General features: G+C 44.3%; 1 protein-coding gene across 50 annotated transcripts in view; it reads left to right on the forward strand.

The window, feature by feature from the left end:
• Nucleotides 1-18,679, forward strand: part of Ank3 (ankyrin 3, epithelial) — a 493,951-nt gene that overhangs the window by 334,877 nt on the left and 140,395 nt on the right. For 46 of the 50 annotated variants that reach the window (XM_011243299.2, NM_146005.3, NM_170688.2 and 43 more), the window contains 7 exons: nucleotides 2,640-2,837; nucleotides 6,428-6,526; nucleotides 9,468-9,566; nucleotides 11,531-11,629; nucleotides 13,999-14,196; nucleotides 16,385-16,483; nucleotides 16,777-16,875. The exons of 1 other annotated variant lie outside the window; for it this stretch is intronic. In XM_011243299.2, the coding sequence (XP_011241601.1) occupies nucleotides 2,640-2,837; nucleotides 6,428-6,526; nucleotides 9,468-9,566; nucleotides 11,531-11,629; nucleotides 13,999-14,196; nucleotides 16,385-16,483; nucleotides 16,777-16,875 (891 nt within the window). The remainder of the gene's footprint in view (nucleotides 1-2,639; nucleotides 2,838-6,427; nucleotides 6,527-9,467; nucleotides 9,567-11,530; nucleotides 11,630-13,998; nucleotides 14,197-16,384; nucleotides 16,484-16,776; nucleotides 16,876-18,679) is intronic. 3 more of the 50 variants (XM_030244848.1, XM_017313780.2, XM_030244849.1) reach the window with 1 other exon arrangement.

Consider the following 18,679-nt stretch of genomic DNA (forward strand, 5'->3'; position numbering starts at 1 on the left):
AACCAAATGTGCATCTCTCTCCTTGTTTCCATGTTTAACAGTGACAAGGGCAACTTAAAATTGGTCATAGCAAGGAGCCTACACACCCTAGGCGTTGAGCTCTGGGGTGCCCTGAGAGCTTTGTCATTTCAGAGGGCTGGTTGTTAAACCTCATTCAGCATGCTCACGTACAGGTGTGCATGTGCCCAGGATCCCTCGGGGAGCCTGAAGCTCATTCCTAAAGCCGGGCTGGGTGGCCAGCAAGCTCCAGAGAGCTTCTCACCTGTCCTTACAATGCCTTGGCAGGCACGTGCTGCCGCGCCTGGCTTTTTATGTGGGGATCAAACTCAGGTCCTGAAGATTGTGTGGCACACATTTTGCAAATTCCACCACATCCCTGGCCCACCCACCAAACAGACCTTTCTGATTGTCTGTCTTACCTGTGCTCACCATGTCTTTAAGTCAGCGTCATCTGGGCAGGGTTCATTCCCCATCGGTGCTCCTTACACCATTTAGAGAGAACCTCTCTGCTGCTGTTGGTACATGCTTGCTACCTGGCTTTCGTTGATAGAATGAACGTCAGAACGTTTTCTTGTTCAGCCCAAGTTCTTAGATTAGTACACAGCACTTATGAAGACACTAGATAATCTGTACTGAGAGAGAAGTCACAGATTGTTGTAAGCCTAGCTTTAAGGCAATCTGTCTGATCCCTTAAGCCTTTTTTATATTGCTGAGCTAAGAAAGCCTATCACTCCGGAAGCCATCCTTCAGTCACCATATCCAATATGAGCCCTTTCCGTTGGGCCACTTGAATTTTTTGTCTTCGTCTCTCTGTCATTCCCTGTGACACTGAGTTAGTTTTCCAGCCATACATCATTATTCTATACATCATTCGTGAGTGTTCTAGTTTCCACTTTCCTGCTGTGATAGAATATTCTGACCAAAAGCCATTTGGAGAGGAAAAGGTTTATTTGGCTTACACTTCTAGGTCATCCGCTTGCTTGCTATCTCAGGCCTATGTGTACCTAGCTTCCTCATACCACTCAGGCCCACTTGCCTAGGGAATGGTGCCACCCACAGAGGGCTGGGCCTTCCTATGTCAGTTGCCAATCAATACAATCACCTGTAGACATGCCCGCAGGCTAAGATGATTTGGACAGTCCTACAGTTGAGAATTCGTGCTTGGGCAACTCTAGGTATATCAAATTGATTGTTAAGTCTCATTAGGATGGAGCCTCTTTTTGTTTTTGACAATGTTTCCCACTGGCAGGCTCCGAGAAGTCCTGTGTTCTCTGAGATTTGTTTACTTTGCACTTCCTCTAAGACTACAGGAAAACATAAAGCAAAGGAGGATTTGGTGGAAGTGAGGGAGGATCTGTGTGGGGCAGTGTCAGATGGGAAATGCCCCAGCCCTTGGCGACACCTTTAGTGTCTCCTTTGGTTCAGGATAATAGAGGAGAATGCTTGAGGCAGGAACATTCCAACTCCCCAATGGCTGCCCAAGTGTTTAAATTCATCTCAATATTTATTACGCTTATATCCCCTTTTCTATCTGCATAACTCCGCTAGGCAGTATAGGAAAATACTATCATAAATCTCTTGCCTTTAAGGAATATGGGTATCTGAAATATGTAGCCATTTGTGGTAGTGAGATGGCTGAGTGATTTCACATTGCTTTGTCTATGAATGTTTCCTCTCATGCCACAATAAATGTAGGGGGGATAGCTGGTCTTGGAAAAGTCAGGTGTTCCTGGATCCCCTGGGCACACGTCCCAACATTTTTTGAAAACAGAATTTGTTGTTATCATAGAGGAAACGGCTTATTTGGCTTATTTAATGTGCTAAATTATACTATTGGTAATTTAGACCTCCCTTGTGGTAAATGAGCCTGCTGAGACTCTCTGGGCTCTCCCACTTTGCTTCCATACGTAACAGAAGCTCGAAAGGACTCACGTTAGCCTGCTTGGCCTTGATTCACGTATCCAACCACTGAGGGGTGACTGCCATTCTTCACAATTTTCCCTTCAGTGCTGGAGATGGACCCTGAGGGCTCCTATATTCATTTCTTCTCTGAGATCTTGAAATAAATCTTCAATCTTCATGCTGCCCGTGACTATTATTAAGCCAGGATGATTTAAGCTGCGGACTCTTCACTGGGTCAGTGGCTTCCTTTTACTTGCTGACGCATGGGGGCGCCAGACTTCTAGAAATGGATGAAGGTTTCCCTGCCACAGGGTAGTCTTGTTTCTGAAGCTCGGTAATGTTCTGCAAGGGCAAAAAAACAGCAAGAGTCCAGTGATTAGGAGTTGGCTTTCACTATTTTTTTTCTTGCATTTTTAAATGATAAATCCTACTGGGAATATAGTAACTTCTGGCCCCTGGTACAAACCATATAAGTTTTAAACTGGGGAAAGAAACTACCCTGGACTATTTTTTTTTCTTTAACACAAGAAAGAAAAGTTTTCTTTTTAAAGCAGGAGCCGTTCAAAAGGATTGTCAGTGCCTTTTAAAATCGTAAGGTATTTCCAAATGAAGCATCAGAGTTTTTAACATGTTCCTGTTTGTTCTGTTATTTGCCTCATTTGAGCTAAAAAGAAAAAAAAAAACAAAAAAAACAAAAAAACAAAAACAATGAGTCCTCTTCCCCTTCCGTGTTCCAGAATGGATTGTCGCCACTGCACATGGCCACACAAGGAGACCATTTAAACTGCGTCCAACTCCTCCTCCAGCACAACGTGCCCGTGGACGACGTCACCAACGACTACCTGACTGCCCTCCATGTGGCTGCCCACTGCGGCCATTACAAAGTTGCCAAGGTTCTTTTGGATAAGAAAGCTAGCCCCAATGCCAAAGCCCTGGTGAGTAGTCCTGCCATCCAACCCAAGCGAGGGTCTTGCCAGCGGCACATGATGCATCGCGTGTGGAGGGATTGCTCTTCCAGAGACAAAGACGGAATGCCCATTAAATCACTGTACTTTGTTAATCTTTCCAAATGTCCTTGGGAGTAGACAAAGCCTCCTGTGCTGGTGGGAATAAAGCTGACAGTGCAAAACGGCTGGTTCTTCAGGGCCCCACTCAGGTTCCTCTTACCTGAGAGAGAGCCTGACATTAAACGGTTATAAAAAAGACCGACCTGAACAGCTTCATTCACCTCACTGCGGTAATGTTATGATTCCTCCAGTTAGAGGGGTTTTGTTGTTTTCTTTCTGACGTATAGAATCTTGAAGCAAACTAGACATGACTGCCAGCCCTTGTAAGGCTGAGTCAGGAGGATTACTATGAGTTCAAAATCAGCCTGATCTACAGAAGGAGACTTTCTTTCAGATAAAAATAATGATAATGTACATATGTATGAATGATATGTATGTATGTACATATATATTATACATTTATACATGCATGTGTATATGTGTGTGTGTATGTATGTATACACACATATACATACATATATACATTATACATACATGCATATAAACAGACAGCTGGGCATAATGTCAAGAGCAGGAGAGCTCTGAGTTTGAGGCCAGCCAGGTCTGGCTAGTCCCAGGCTAGCCAGAGCTACATAGTGAGACCCTGTCTTAAAAAATAATAATACTATTTGTCCAAGAATTTGTGAGCTTAAATGATATTAACCTTTGTTGTTGTTTTGTTTTTTAATAAGACAATGCTTGCTATTGTTAAAGTAAATAACCCTTAGTACGGTTGAAATAAATAATCCCTAGTAAAGTGTTGACATTTCATTCAGAGTAAGCCCAGGCACTCAGAGAAAGAACGAAAATGCCCAGTCCCGGGGAAGACGTTGATTGACTAGTGATTTTGAGGTATAGGTTGACTCCAGCCAACCCTTCCTGGCAGGCTTCTGCTTCCCTCAAACGCTGCCTTGTGACCTTGCCTTCAGAACCTCTGTGCCTCTGCCTCAGGGGGGCCTGAAATTCAGTGGAGAGGAGGGAGCTTGGCACTCAGTACACAGCCGGCAGCGCCTTGGTCTTTGGAAACCCAACAGCGTCTACCAAAAAAAGTATTTTAGGAGCTGCTGGCCTGCCCAGTGTGTCAGAAGCCTCTGCCTTCTGAGAAGGGAGGGGACCTCTGAATGGCCATGAGTCACTCTTTTTCCATAGGAGAAAAAAAAAAAAAGTAAGGCTCTAAAGCAGGACGTGGCTTAACTTTCATTTTCCTATGACTCAAGTTTTCCCAACAGAGGGACATTGTAGTCAGTTACCCTGGGATGGATTATAGCCAAAAAGGAAAGAAAGAAAAGATAAGAAAAGCATTCCTGGGACCTGCCCAGGGGCACCTGCTGTATCTTTGTGTGGTGAACCTCCGTCTTTGTACGGGTCCCTACTGACGGCTGAAACAGGCGGCCCAGTCTCAGCTGTTGGACAGAGAACGGTTGGGTGGGTAATTTGTTTAAACGCCAATTCTTTTATGAGAGTAAACCTTTGAGCAAATGAGCTGCACGCCATTGAGTCACCTGAGATCCTGGGTCCTTAGAGTAAGCCCATGCTCGAGCCTTTTGGTTTGGTGTGGTTTTCGCTTTTGCTTTTTTGCGATAGGGTCTCTCTGAATAATCCCGGTTCTCCTGGAATTCACTGTGTAGACCAGGCTGGCCTCGAACACAGAGATCCACCTGCCTCTGCTGGGATTAAAAGCCTTGTGACACCACTGTCCCTCTGCTGCTGCGTGTTTGAGTCTTAAGAAAGGAAACTCTCTGGAGCTTGTCCTGAGAATGTCCTGTCACACAGGGGACAAGTCTGAGCAGGCCTTGGCAAAGGTTGACTGTGCAGACAGACTTGATGCTTGTGTTTTCCCCAGCTGTATTTGAAGTAAGCTCCTTAATTCAACCCATAGAGGGATGGGAAGGGCTCAGTGAACACACTCTGGTCCTTTACAACGGAGTCTCAGAAGGCTCGGGCTAAATGCCTGGGAACCCAGGTACAAGGCAGGACACCTCTCTCGGAAGCAAACCCATCCTCTCCGGATTTAGGAGTTTGATGTTCTGAGTTTACAAATCCGGACAGCGGTGCTTTATAAGGCTGTGTTTCTTGTACAAAGTTGTCCAGAGGCAGGAAGAGAGTGGGTGCTTTGAGTGAAATAAAAGAAATAAAAAGGAGAGGAAAGGACATGACCGCTCCTAGGTATGGTGGAGGAGAAAGTTTATTATAGATATAAGAGAGACACAGAGGCAGACTCGTCTGGTAGAGACTTGAGTGGTCATGACCCTGACCACCTGTGGGACAGGAGAAAGGAGAGAGGGAAAACAAGTATAATAGCCAGGAGGACAAAGGTACAAAAGGAGCAAAAGGGGGTGGGGGAGGGGGAGGGGGAGAGGATTATACAGGGGAGAGCCTCTGGGGTAAGGGCAGCCCAGCCCCTAGGCTGGAAAGTTCAGGATAGAGGGCAGAGTATGCCAGCCATACCCTGAAACAGGTAGGGACTGAAGGATGCTGGGAGAACCTGGAGGCCAGGTCCACTTTGATTGTTAAATAGGCACCTTAGCTGCTTGTCCCAGGTTTGAAACCTTAACACACACTTGCATCATAGTAAGTCAATCAAGGATAATATGAAGGACCAACTGGTCAGAGTGGGGTCAGGCCGGTTAGTGGTGGAACAAACACTTAGAGACAGCCCCACAGGTAAGACAAAGGATATCAGCTAGGGCAATGGCACATGCCTGCTGTCCAGACCATCCAAAGGAAAAAGTAGGAGGGCTGGAGACATGGCTCAGTGGTGAAGAATGCTGACTGCTCTCTTAGGGGACCCGGGTTCAATTCCTAGCACCCGCACAGCAGGTTACAACTATTTGTGACTCCAGTTCCCAGGGATCTGACTTCCACAGAGCAGTGTGTACACCTCGTGGGCAGATATATATGTAGCATCAATACACATAAAATAATAACTTCAGGGCTGGAGAGATGGCTCCAGTGGTTAAGAGCACTGACTGCTCTTCCAGAGGTCCTGAGTTCAATTCCCAGCAACCACTTGGTGACTCACAACCATCTGTAATGGGATCCAATGCCCTCTTCTAGTGTGTCTGAAGACAACTACAATATACTCTTATACATAAGTAAATAGTAAATATATGAAGTAATAATAATAATAACTTTTAAAATAAAAGAAAAAATCAGAAGGCACATGGCTGAGTCCAGCTGGGCTTTATATAATGAGACACTGAGTCAAAACTCAAAATGAAATTAAAAAATTATTTGGAACTCTAAAATAAAGTAAAGAAGTTTATGCACACTTCACCTTTTCCCTACAAGGAAGTTACAACCTGGGAACCTTGCTGGGAACCAGTCCAGACTCGTCCATCCAGGAAAGCCATGTGTCTAACCACTTTGGTTCTGGGTCCTCACAGCGCCTTATTGTACTAGATGTCTTTCCCTGCACACAGTAGGAACTGACTCCCATGTACTGAAGTTAAGTAGATACATGTGTTTGTCCCTTACAGAATGGCTTCACCCCTCTCCATATCGCCTGCAAAAAGAACCGCATCCGAGTAATGGAACTCCTTTTGAAGCACGGTGCATCTATTCAAGCCGTAACCGAGGTGAGAACACTTGCGGGACTCGGGGGACTAGAGAGTATAGCTTCGGCAGCCGTGGGTTTCCCTCTAGGGAAGCAGCTATAGATAGGCCTGCTTGTCTCCTAAGGGGCATCTCGTTGGCAGACTGCCACCTCTTGGGTAGGGGCTGGCTGTGCTACCAAACAACCCACACTTGGTTGCAGGTGGCTGGCCGAAAGACTGAGAAACGTGTTCCTGTGCTAAGAGAGAGTAAGGACTGTTCTGTGTGAACGTGTCCAGTGAATGAAGTATGGGAGTGTTGCAGTTAGGAGCAGGGAAGCCCTGTGTGCATTTCCTCTGAACCCACCGAGAGAATTCATCCTTATGTGTCAGCACTGGGTCTCCGCATAGCAAACAGGCGTGGGTCTCCCCACTCCAGAACTGCCCCACCCCAATCCACCTCTCTGCCTTCCCAACTCCAGGAACTCTCTCTGCAAATTGGAGCGTTGGCTCTTCTCCTAGAGCAGGTATATGTGTCTCATTCGTTTGCCAAGCTGGTCCTGTACATCTGGAACACCTCTCCTGGAAAATCTGCCCTGGGTGTTCTCCATGGGTCAGTTATGAGCATATTTCTACCCATGCTAATATCCAGTTATCATACCTATGACCTGTGACTCCCCTGTGACCCCAGAACCCACAGACCAAGGCTTCTTGTCCTCACACGCCCACAATTCAGGAAGTCTTGTTGAATGCTTGATGCTGGTCACACAGGTCCTATTGCTTGTGTGTGGCATGTTTACCTTGCCTCGAAATGCTTCTATAATCTCAATACACAGCAGTTAGAAATACCAGAGAAAGGGCATTTCAGGAGACTCGTGTCTGCGTGTGCCCTGGTGTTTCTCATACAGAGCAGTGATTTTAGCTCAGCGCAGAAAAATGCGTTAGGGGTCAGAATGGACACGGAGACAAAGGTTGGATTGAAGTTGTTTAAGTGTTCAGAGATGCTTCCCAGTGCTGAGAAGCCCCTACCAGACTCCAGCTCCTGAGGCCTTGGGAGGGTAGGTCCCTGACACCTGGCTCTCCTGTTGCTGGAAAAGGATGAGAAACCAAAATAAAAAGTCCCCCGTCCTGCTCTATTTGTCTTTACTGTTGGGCGGTTGGCAGGCAGACTTTTTCTTCTTTCAGCATACACTTTACTTTTATAGATAGAATTGGTCTTATGTGTATATGTGTGTGTTTGCATGTGTGTGCATATGTGTGTGTATGTATATATGTGTGTGTGTTTGCATGTGTGTGTATATTTGTGTGTGTGTATATATATGTATGTATGTATATTCTATGTATGCATATTAGTGTATCTGTTGTAAACATATATTTTTTCTCATATATATGAGAACCTGTAGCCTTACTCACGCTAGGCAATACTCTACCACTATCTTCAGAACTAGCCTAGTCATTCATATACACATATATGTGTGTGTGTGTGTGTGTGTGTGTGTGTGTGTGTGTGTGTGTATAATTTCTATAGAGATTTACTACAAAGGTCATTTTTTCTCTTCCTATTATTTTTATCAGGTTAATGTTGTAAAGTAATTAAATTCTGAACATTAAAAAGATGGAACAAAGGGGCCAGAGAGATGGGATCCCATGCCCTCTTCTGGTGTGTCTTAAGATAGTGATAATGTATTCATATACATAAAATAAATCTTAAAAATAATAAAACAAAATTACATGAGCAGTACAAGGACATAAACTCCTTCACATGATTCCTGAGATTTTTAAATTCTCTGCTTGGCTTCTCTATTTATACCTGTCATCCATGAACATATCCAATATAAAATAGCCTTGAATCACTCAGTCCTGCTTCACACAGATACAGTGTTGAGGGAAGGGGCTGTGCACATGTCCATGTCTTGTTCTCAATGTGCATTGAATGCATTGCGCTCATTTACAATGCTGGTAGAGTTAACAGCTTGGATGACTGGAATGACTAGACCTACTTTCTTTCCTTTATTAGAGAGATGGTTTGCGTTGGCTACTTCATGTATCATAGGTTCCATTTATTCAAAGCTCGTGGGAATTCCAAGTCCAGCATAGTGTTTGAATTAGTAACCAACACTTTACTAAAGTGTGTGTTATCGCTATGTCCCACATACAAACACGCACATGGACACAAGAAAAGTTCCCTGGCAAGGGGAAAATAAACTTTATTTCCCACCCAACTTTTTCTTAAATTTCTATCAAAAAATATAAAATAAACGCTCCTTTCCTTAATAAAGGTGACGTTAAGTCTTTCATAATCACGGGTCTTACTTTAAGGAAGTGACAGTTTTGTTGATATAGTCACCTCATAGAATCTGTGATATAATGATATAATCTTGATGTCTTCTCATTTGACCCCTGAGCGGGTTAAGATGGATGGATGGATGGATGGATGGATGGATGGATGGATGGATGGATGGGTAGGTGAGTGGATGGATGGATGGATGGATGGGTGGATAGGTAGGTGAGTGGATGGATGGATGGATGGATGGATGGATGGATGGATGGATAGGTAGGTGAGTGGATGGATGGATGCATGGATGGATGGATAGGTAGGTGAGTGGATGGATGGATGCATGGATGGATGGATGGATGGATAGGTGAGTGGATGGATGGATGGATGGATGGATGGATGGATGGATGGATGGATGGATAGGTAGGTGAGTGGATGGATGGATGGATGGATGGGTGGATGGATGCATGGATGGATAGAGTGGATAGATGGATGAATGAGTGGGTGGATGGATGGATGGATGGATGGATGGATGGATGGATGGGAAGATGGGTGAATAGATGGATGGGAGAATGAATAGATGGATAGAGGGTGGACACATAGGTAGATATACAAGTAGATGGCTGGAAGCAGGCAGACAGTCTGGCAAATACATAATCAAGTCTCTTGGATCATAAGCCAACAACTAACATTTTCTTTCTTACCCTTTAGTCGGGCCTTACCCCAATCCATGTTGCTGCCTTCATGGGACATGTAAATATCGTGTCACAGCTAATGCATCATGGAGCCTCCCCAAACACCACCAATGTGGTAAGTAGCCTTAGCAGAGAAGATCAGTTGTGTGTTTTTAAGATGTTGGGAAAAGTGGCTTTCCTGAACTTACATACTAACTATAAGAAAGCTGATTGCTATGTAATTTTATTACTTCAGATACAGAGTTTGGTTTTTCAGATATAGATCATGAGAACATTTCTGGTTTCTTACACTTTGAAGGCAAGATCCTGTTAGTATCCAGTTGTCTAAAAATTGTTAAGATTTAAGGAACATGCCGGGCAATGGTGGTGAATGCCTTTAATCCCAGCACTAGAGAGGCAGAGGCAGGCGGATTTCTGAATTCCAGGCCAGCCTGGTCTACAGAGTAAGTTCCAGGACAGCCAGGGCTACACAGAGAAACCCTGTCTCAAAAAAGAAAGGAAGAAAGAAAGAAAGAAAGAAAGAAAGAAAGAAAGAAAGAAAGAAAGAAAGAAAGAAAGAAAGGAAGGAAGGAAGGAAGGAAGGAAGGAAGGAAGGAAGGAAGGAAGGAAGGAAGGAAGGAAGGAAGAAAGGGAACATGTCTATTAACATTGCAAGAATGTCACTATTGGATACCAGAAAGGGAATGCGTTGCTGTGGCGTTCTCTAACAGGATCCATCAAAAGCACCGCATGTCGAAGGTGTGACTCACACAGTGCCATCAAATGTGAAGAAGTTCTTTCACATAACTTCAGAGGCATCCTCTTTAAGAGTGATCTGCTACGTTGTAGCAAAATCATGGACATCTAAGTGAGGAGATCACCAGACAGTGTTTCCCCCAAGCTGAGTGTCCTCATCAAATCTATGCATGAGATGGCTTAGCATAATTACCTGAGCTGCAGCTGCTCATCCTGAGCATCCTGTGCCATGCAACATTGTTTTACAGTCTTTCAAATTTGGCATCATCTTTTCAGCCCAATGGACCACAAGCATAAGACTGCCGGTTTAACTCACGGGCAATAAAGAAGCGAAGACAGGCAGTATTAATCACTGAGGAGGTGTGCCATGTGGTCTTGCACATGCACTTGTGTAGGGTTAAAACCAGATGCTATTTTCCTTCATTAAAAAGACAGTGTGTAATAAAGCAAACAGCAACCTCAGGTTGTTTCCAGGGAGCACGGGGCATGCAAGACCACTGTCCTCTCCATCCATTCAGATGGATGGCTTGTTGGGCAAAGCGTACTTTATAAAAGTCACTTCCACATGGATTTTGCTTGTGGGAGCAAAGGTATTTGATTTTTATTATGTATATATTTCATTGTATATTCTATTGTGTTGGCATTCGTGTGAGTGAATGAATGAATGATCTGAGTTAGAGACTATTGGGCGAAAGGGTAAAGGGGGGAATTGCCCCTCATAATGGTACCAAGAAATGGGATCTGATCTATTGAGGTTACTGCAGGTAAGCCACGTTGGATGTCAGTGTGGTTTTGGTGCCCCTAGGCAGAGTTCATGTTTAATCCCAATTTCATAGTCAGAACTGGGAAGCTGACACTAGTCTAGACTGCCTATTCTCTGAAAATACGACCAAGTGCCACCATGCGGAGGCTTGTATCCGCCAGAGGTTACAGCAGCAAGCTGCAAGCACAGGTCAAGCAGGTGCGGGGCTCTCCCCTTGCGCTGACTCACCGGCCAGCCTTCGCTGTTCATTGCTTCTCACACTGGGAGTGTTGATACCGTCTAAACTAAGGATGCCTTGCCATAGATTCCTGAGATGTGCTTCTCATAGCATCAGTGGCTGGGCTCCTCGAGGTTACACCATGTCCTTGCCACCCTGGGTCAGGTTCCTGGGAACATTTACATGTGATTATTTTCCTATATTTCCAGCAAAGAGGTACTCGGGGCACTATTTTTTTGTTTGTTAAAACAAACAAACAAACAAACAAACAAAAACCAAAAATAGTCACTATAACTTCATGCCAACGAAGTATGCCAATTGTCTTGAGAGTTGCTGCTAATTGGCTTCCACTTACGTTCCCCAGAGAGGAGAGACGGCATTGCATATGGCGGCTCGGTCCGGACAAGCAGAAGTGGTGCGGTATCTGGTCCAAGATGGGGCTCAGGTAGAAGCAAAAGCTAAGGTAAGGGCATGACGTGGAACATTAAAACTGCAACTGAGGTGGAAGTCTGGGGTTCAGCAAACCTTGAGGTGAATGCCCACTGCCTCTTAAAAGCAGGGTTTTATTAATCAGACCTTCCAGGGATGAAGGTCTCTACCCAAGAATCATATAAAAATACTTCATAGCCACTCAGCTGTTGTAGCACAGTTACATACAATGAGGAACTGCCCTGAGCACGTTGTAAAGCCCAAACAGGTTAGAAACCAGATCCAGGCAGGTCCAGGGAGGAAATTTCTAGAACAATCACAGTCTATAAACATGAGTCCATTATTAGGGATTAACATATATGTCTGTCACCTGGCACAGCTTCAAAAGGAAAAAGGATATAGTTTTCTTTCCCTTCTATAGAATACGAAGCCAGAATGCCCCAGATTGGACAGACTGGCTCATAACAGAAGTCCAAACATTTGAAACGCTGAGGTGCCACCCCTGGCTGAGTAATTTCTTAAGTTAGTGATTTTCCTTCAGTGGTAGCTGTATGGAGATCCCAAAGTGTAGCTCACAGACCCTGGTCTAGAAAATCTCAGCTGTGCCTCTAACTTAGTAATCTGGAATAACCAGAGAGGTTAACTTATTACTGTTAATAAAAGCCTTCAAACTCATGAGCGTTGATTATGAACAGAGTATATAGTCCATACTGAAGAAGCCATTTATACTTTGAATTTCAAGAAGGGGGATGTAAGATGGGTGAGACGCACTAGCTGAGATCTCCTCAGCTGACTGTCTCAAGTTGACTCTTGGGCAGCTGAGTGACATCTAGCATTTCCTTTTCTAGAACAGAACTTTTTAAATGTTCATCCAAGATATATAGGTTATAAGGCAGGACAATGCAAATTCTGCATTCACTAATAATAGATCATAAATAAATATACTTTAAGTCAACTCTGTGACATACCTAGAACTTTGGCATTCATTGAGAGTGAAAGCAAATCTACATGCTAACGAGGGATGTGTCCATTTAATTTTTCATGAAGGATGAAATCTTAGCTGAATAGTTGATAGTCTAGGATGTAGAACATCTTCAGTTTTTCAGAGTTCATCTATACTTTGATTTCACAATTGTCAATATCGAGACTGCTACTTTGCATATGTATATATATATATGTGTGTGTGTGTGTGTGTGTGTGTGTGTGTGTGTATATATATATAATGTTGAAGGCCATTTCAGAAAACATTAGTAATCCTGTCCCAATTGAGCCAAAATTCAGTAATAAGTATTTGTGAAGTCAGTAACTCAAACAGTAATTTTAAAAACCAACGCTCTGCCCACTCTCCCCAGTGAGGCTCTAGTTCCTAAGGGTTCTACAACTTTCCCAGACAGTGCCACCAGCTAAGGAGCAAGTTCTCAAACACATGAGCCTGGAAGGGACACCTCACAGCCCATCCCCAACACTCCCCGGATGCTTCCTACTGGTGGTGTAGCCTCTCTGGCCTTGATCTCAACCTTCGTGCAAAGAAATACCCATATTCTGGGCTACCCTCCTCTCTGCCTCTCCTATCAGGGGTGTTTAAAGACACTGAAACATTTTTGTGGTTATTTCTTTTTTCTTTAAGATTTATTTATTTTATGTATGTGGGTATACTGTTGCGGTCTTCAGACACACCAGAAGGCGGCATCAGATGCCCATTATAGATGATCATTAGCCACCATGTGGTTGTTGGGAACTGAACTCAGGACCTCTGGAAGAGCAGTCAGTGCTCTTAGCCACTGAGCCATCTCTCTAGCCCTTTGTGGGTATTTCACTTGGTGGAGTGACATGGAGCATTTTGGGGGCACCTATCTGGTCAGATTAGGAAAGGGTGGCCCTCCCAGTTGTCTCAAGCTCCCTCACGTGCAGGATTCAGGGTGAGCTTCATGCCTTTGGGTGAAACTGTAATAAGTTATGCCTTTATTGTAGGCCATTACAGCCCTGGCTGCCAGGATGCACAGCTTGACAAATTCAGAAGGCATGACCTCTGCATGGCCCTATTCTGTCCTCTCTAGCTTTTGACTGTGGGAAAACATGGCACTCATAGATCAATAAAGCAATAAAGTCATGTCGGGATGGCTTGTAGACATAAATATAACTCCTAGGCATGAATTTTACTGAGATTATTTCTCATCCCCTCTGTCCCTGCCTGCCCTCCCCCCTCCCCTAAAAAAAAAAGTCTATAGAACACAACCGATGCTCTGTGGCATGTGGTGAAGAGATAAGATTCAGGTAGAGCTGCCTTAAACACTCTCACACAAATTGAATAAGAGTTGCACACATCTCTGACTTGGGGCCATTTCTCGTAAGGCACCGTCCCCTTGCAAGCTCACAAGCCTTGTGTTTCTACCTTGCATCTAGGATGACCAGACTCCACTCCACATCTCAGCCCGACTTGGGAAAGCTGACATAGTGCAACAACTGTTACAGCAAGGAGCATCCCCCAATGCAGCAACAACTTCTGGGTACACCCCCCTTCACCTTGCGGCCAGAGAGGGGCATGAGGATGTAGCTGCGTTCCTCCTGGATCATGGAGCATCTTTATCCATAACAACAAAGGTATAAAGGCATATCTCCCAAAACACACCCTGCTCAGAGTCTCCCACACAGTGATGATGGGTTATGAGGCTGTGACTCTAGATCTATAGGAGGCCCCTAGGCTAGTCATGGCCCTCGCCAGCAAAGTCTTGCTTGGCAGAGAAGTAGCTATTTGTATTTGAGGAATTTTCTTTTGGTCTTAAGTTTCTCAATATGTCATTTTCTGAGGATATCTTGATGACATCGAGAATTAGAGGTTTTTTTTTTTTTCAAAGACTTATTTATTTTGTGTATGTAAACACACTGTAGTTGTCTTCAGACACACCAGAAGAGGGCATCATATCCCATTACAGATGGCTGTGAGCCACCGTGTGGTTGCTGGGAATTGAACTGAGGACCTCTGGAAGAGCAGTCTTAACCTCTGAGCCATCTCTCCAGCCTGAGAATTTCTTTTAATTACTTGAGAGGCTTAAGTAGCAGTTTCAAGTAAATCTGCTGATTTCCTTTGTGATAGTTGGTTGACCTATGGTTTGATTAATTCATCTCTGATGTCTTCAAATAATATCATCTCGTGGCTGTAATGTGCACGCAGAATGCATAATTGGTTTGTTTGTTTGTTTGTTTGTTTGTCTGTTTTATCGAATTTTACGAGAACTCCATAGACATAACAAGTATAATAGCAAGATAGATTGGCCTATGGCATGTCCTGAGAAGAGAATATTGGGTACTGTAATCTCTTTTCTGGCTATGGATAAGGACTAAGAGATACCGTGACCAGCACAACTCTAATAAAGAACAACATTTAATTGGGGCTGACTTACAGGTTCAGAGGTTCAGTTCATTATCATCAAGGCGGGAAGCATGGCAGCGTCTGGGCAGACCCAGTGCTGGAGGAGCTGAAAATTCTCCATATTGATCAGTAGGCAGCCATGAGATGACTGGCTTCCAGCCAGCAAGGAAGTGGGTCTCAAAGTCCACTCCCACAGTGACACACTTCCTCCAACAAGACCACACCTACTCCAACAAGGCCACACCTCTCAATAGTGCCACTCCCTGGGTCAAGCATATTCAAATCACCACACATACTTACAGAAAAACAAAAAAACAAAGAAAAAACAAAAACAAAAACAAAACAAAACAAAAAAAAACACCTGAAAAAAGTGACTACCCTAAACTTCATCTCCCATGATTCCTTGAGCTGTTTAGGAAAATCAAGTTATAAGTTTCTGGATATCATTTAGAATGTGAGACAGAATCATGGGCGATGGGGATCACAGGGTACCCCTAAGCCCTTCTCCATCTTAGCTGCCTACTGGCTCTAGTTGGCAGTAGTCTTTTGAGGTATTATGTGTTGGTCCTGCTCCAGTCTCTGATGAAAGCTTGGGACCCTTCCTAATGTTGTGTGTTGACTGACTTGTTGATACCCAGATCCTTGCAGGCTCTGGAATTATGGGAGAACAGCCAGGAACTCTAAGCATCCAAGTCACTCCTCAGTTCACCTCAGGGAGCAAAGATGAAAGGGCCTCAGACTGTCCCTGGAGGCAAGCATGTAACTCAAGATATTGTGTGCATTTGTGGTGAAGGAGAGGAAAGGGGAAGAAAGGCACATGGCCTCTGCTGCTGTGAGCTCACAGAGGGGTTTCTGAAGCACACCACCACAGGCCTGCAATGAGTCTCATGGAAGCCATTTTTCTCACAGTCTGACACCCCCAAATGGCCCTGGAATAATTTTCAGATCCAGCTAATTAGTGTTGTTTTGAGGAGATTTCTGATTAGTATACAAATAAGTGACCAGGGTGGGAAAATATTCTCTTTCTCTCCAGAGATGCCTAACCTTTTGACATTGTTACACAACCCTGTGGTCTACAACTGTGTTAGGCCACCGTCCCAGCTATTGTGAGACACCTATGGGCTCGCAGGCTACACGTTAGACATATTTACACTGTTACACAACCCTGTGGTCTACAACTGTGTTAGGCCACAGTCCCAGCTACCGTGAGACACCTATGACCTTGCAGGCTGCAGGCTGCTGGTAGGTAGAGTCTGCAGACCCCTTAAGACTAGAGAAGTCTTCAGTTGTTATGTGTTACCTTAGACCTTACTTTCACATACATGTAACTCATCTTCATCAGTAGAATAAGCCATCCGCCCTGAGAAGCCCTGCCCTGGGTAACTTCCATTCATGATGTTTTTACATTTCCCTCTTCAGAAGGGATTCACCCCTCTGCACGTGGCAGCCAAATACGGAAAGCTTGAAGTCGCAAGTCTCCTGCTGCAGAAGAGTGCGTCTCCCGATGCCGCAGGGAAGGTATGACATCATCAGCCACTTCCACAATAACAAACCAGCACTTGCTAATACCACTCTTCCCCCCACCCCCCAATACACACACACACTCAGCCACTCTGATGGTACCTAAGCCATACTGAAGTCTCACTAGGGTAAAGACTATTTGGGATCAGGTGAATGCTGGCTCACATACAATGGAACCTGAATGTGAATGATGCTGTCTGTTGTACCCAGTCTAATCCCATTTCCTAAATCTAAGAATCTCCTACTAAGACACTTTTGACCCTGGTTGTTGTCTCTGCACGTGTTTTCAGAGCGGGCTAACTCCACTGCATGTAGCAGCGCATTACGATAATCAGAAAGTGGCCCTTCTGCTCTTGGACCAGGGAGCCTCACCCCACGCAGCCGCAAAGGTATTTGTAACTCACAACATAAGAACTGAATGTGTATCATGCCTCTGTCTCTATACAAGCATCCCTTCTTGCTAATTGTGTAGTGTTCTCATTGTTCAGACCTGGCTTATAAAAGTTACAGGCAGAATGGTCAAAAGCTATATGCTTTCCAGTGTTTAGTCACCCCCCACCGTAGTAGGTGCTCAATAAATACGTTATTTGTCAGTTGACTTCCTTGGATCACCAGGACATCCTGGGGAAAAAGAGAGCTCGAACACTCCTCAGCCAGATTGAAAACATCCACAGAGCCTAAGGGGATAGAAAGCTCTAACTTGTGAGACCCAGGAGATACGTGAGTTTGGTAAAGTGCGAGTCCAGATCCCCAGTGCCCATGCCAAAAGTCAGGTATAAAGGCACAAACCCGCAGTTCTGGAGCTGCAGAGACAGAGACAGAGACAGACAGAAGGATCGGTGGGGAATGCTGGGAGCCCGGCTAGTCTAGTCATCAAGCTGCAGATTCAGTGAGAGACCCTGTCTCAAAAGATAAAAGCGGCGAAGCATTTGAGGAAGACATCCAACATCAACAACACATTCATATGCGCATGCGTACACACACGCTATGCACATTCATACACACTCATATGCGCATGCGTACACATGTGTATGTGTATACAACATATACACGCATGCGCACACACGCAGAAAAGCCCTGATTTATCAACATTTATACAAGCACACACTGATTGCTTTTCCCTCAGAAAAACACTGCCTGCACGAGCTTTGTGTTCCACAGAACTCCTAAAGAGTTCCCTGTGTGAGTTTCTATTACTATTAAGGGGACTGTTATGTTATTTTTGTTATTGGGGAATTTTTGACCAGTGGACCTCTTAGATTTCTGAGAAATAAACACAAAGTATAGTGCATGCAATCCTCATGTCGCCCCACTATTCTGACCTGGCATGTCATAATGCAGCCTCCTTAAAGACACCTGCTTGCCGAGCGGGCGGCTGTGACACAACACCGAACCAGTACAAACCAGAACCTAAACGTTTTATCTGATTCTTTTAATGTGTTTTATTGGTTCAAGGACTCTTTGGTGTCCCTAATGCTTTTGAACTGTGCCTTGAGTGTTCTTTAGGGTTGTGTCAAGTTCATCACATCGCAGGTCAATGAGCCTGGCCTGTTCTAGGTAGCAGTACTGTAAAAGAGAATGTTCTGGAAACTTCCTCCATGAGAGAAGATGTTGCCGTTGCTGTAGTGGGATTTGTTGTTGTTGTTGTTGTTGTTGTTGTTTGTATTTGTTTGTGTAGATTTGGGGGTCAGAAGAAATTTTGCAGAAGTTGGTTCTCTCCTCCCATCACGAAGATTCCAGAACCATAGGTTTGGCACCCAATGTCTTTACCTGATTGTCCCTCTCCTCTCCCACAGGTTCAGGCTTATCCTCAGAATCTCCTAACCAAAATTTTAAGTCATTTGCTCTACACAGTGAAATCTGGTCAAAAATGAAATTCTAAATACTTTTCCCCAGAGTATCAACCTTGGTGTTGGCTTAGCCATAAAGAAAGCTTTCTTAGCTATACCTTTGCAAAATAAATAAATAAATAAATAAATAAATAAATAAAAACAGAACAAACAAAAACCCAACTTTTTCTTGATAGAATTGGCAGTGTGAACCTTAGAGAGTGGAGCTTAAAACTAAGTCAGACTAAAGTCTCTAATAGCCAGTTTTATTCAGCGCATCAGACAATTTACATTCTGAGGGTTCAGAGTCACGTGAGTCAAGTCTCCAATCACAAGGATAAGTTGCCTGTGGTGGATAAGCATC

This window comes from Mus musculus, chromosome 10, assembly GCF_000001635.26.
Source record: "Mus musculus strain C57BL/6J chromosome 10, GRCm38.p6 C57BL/6J".
Lineage (NCBI taxonomy): Eukaryota > Metazoa > Chordata > Mammalia > Rodentia > Muridae > Mus > Mus musculus.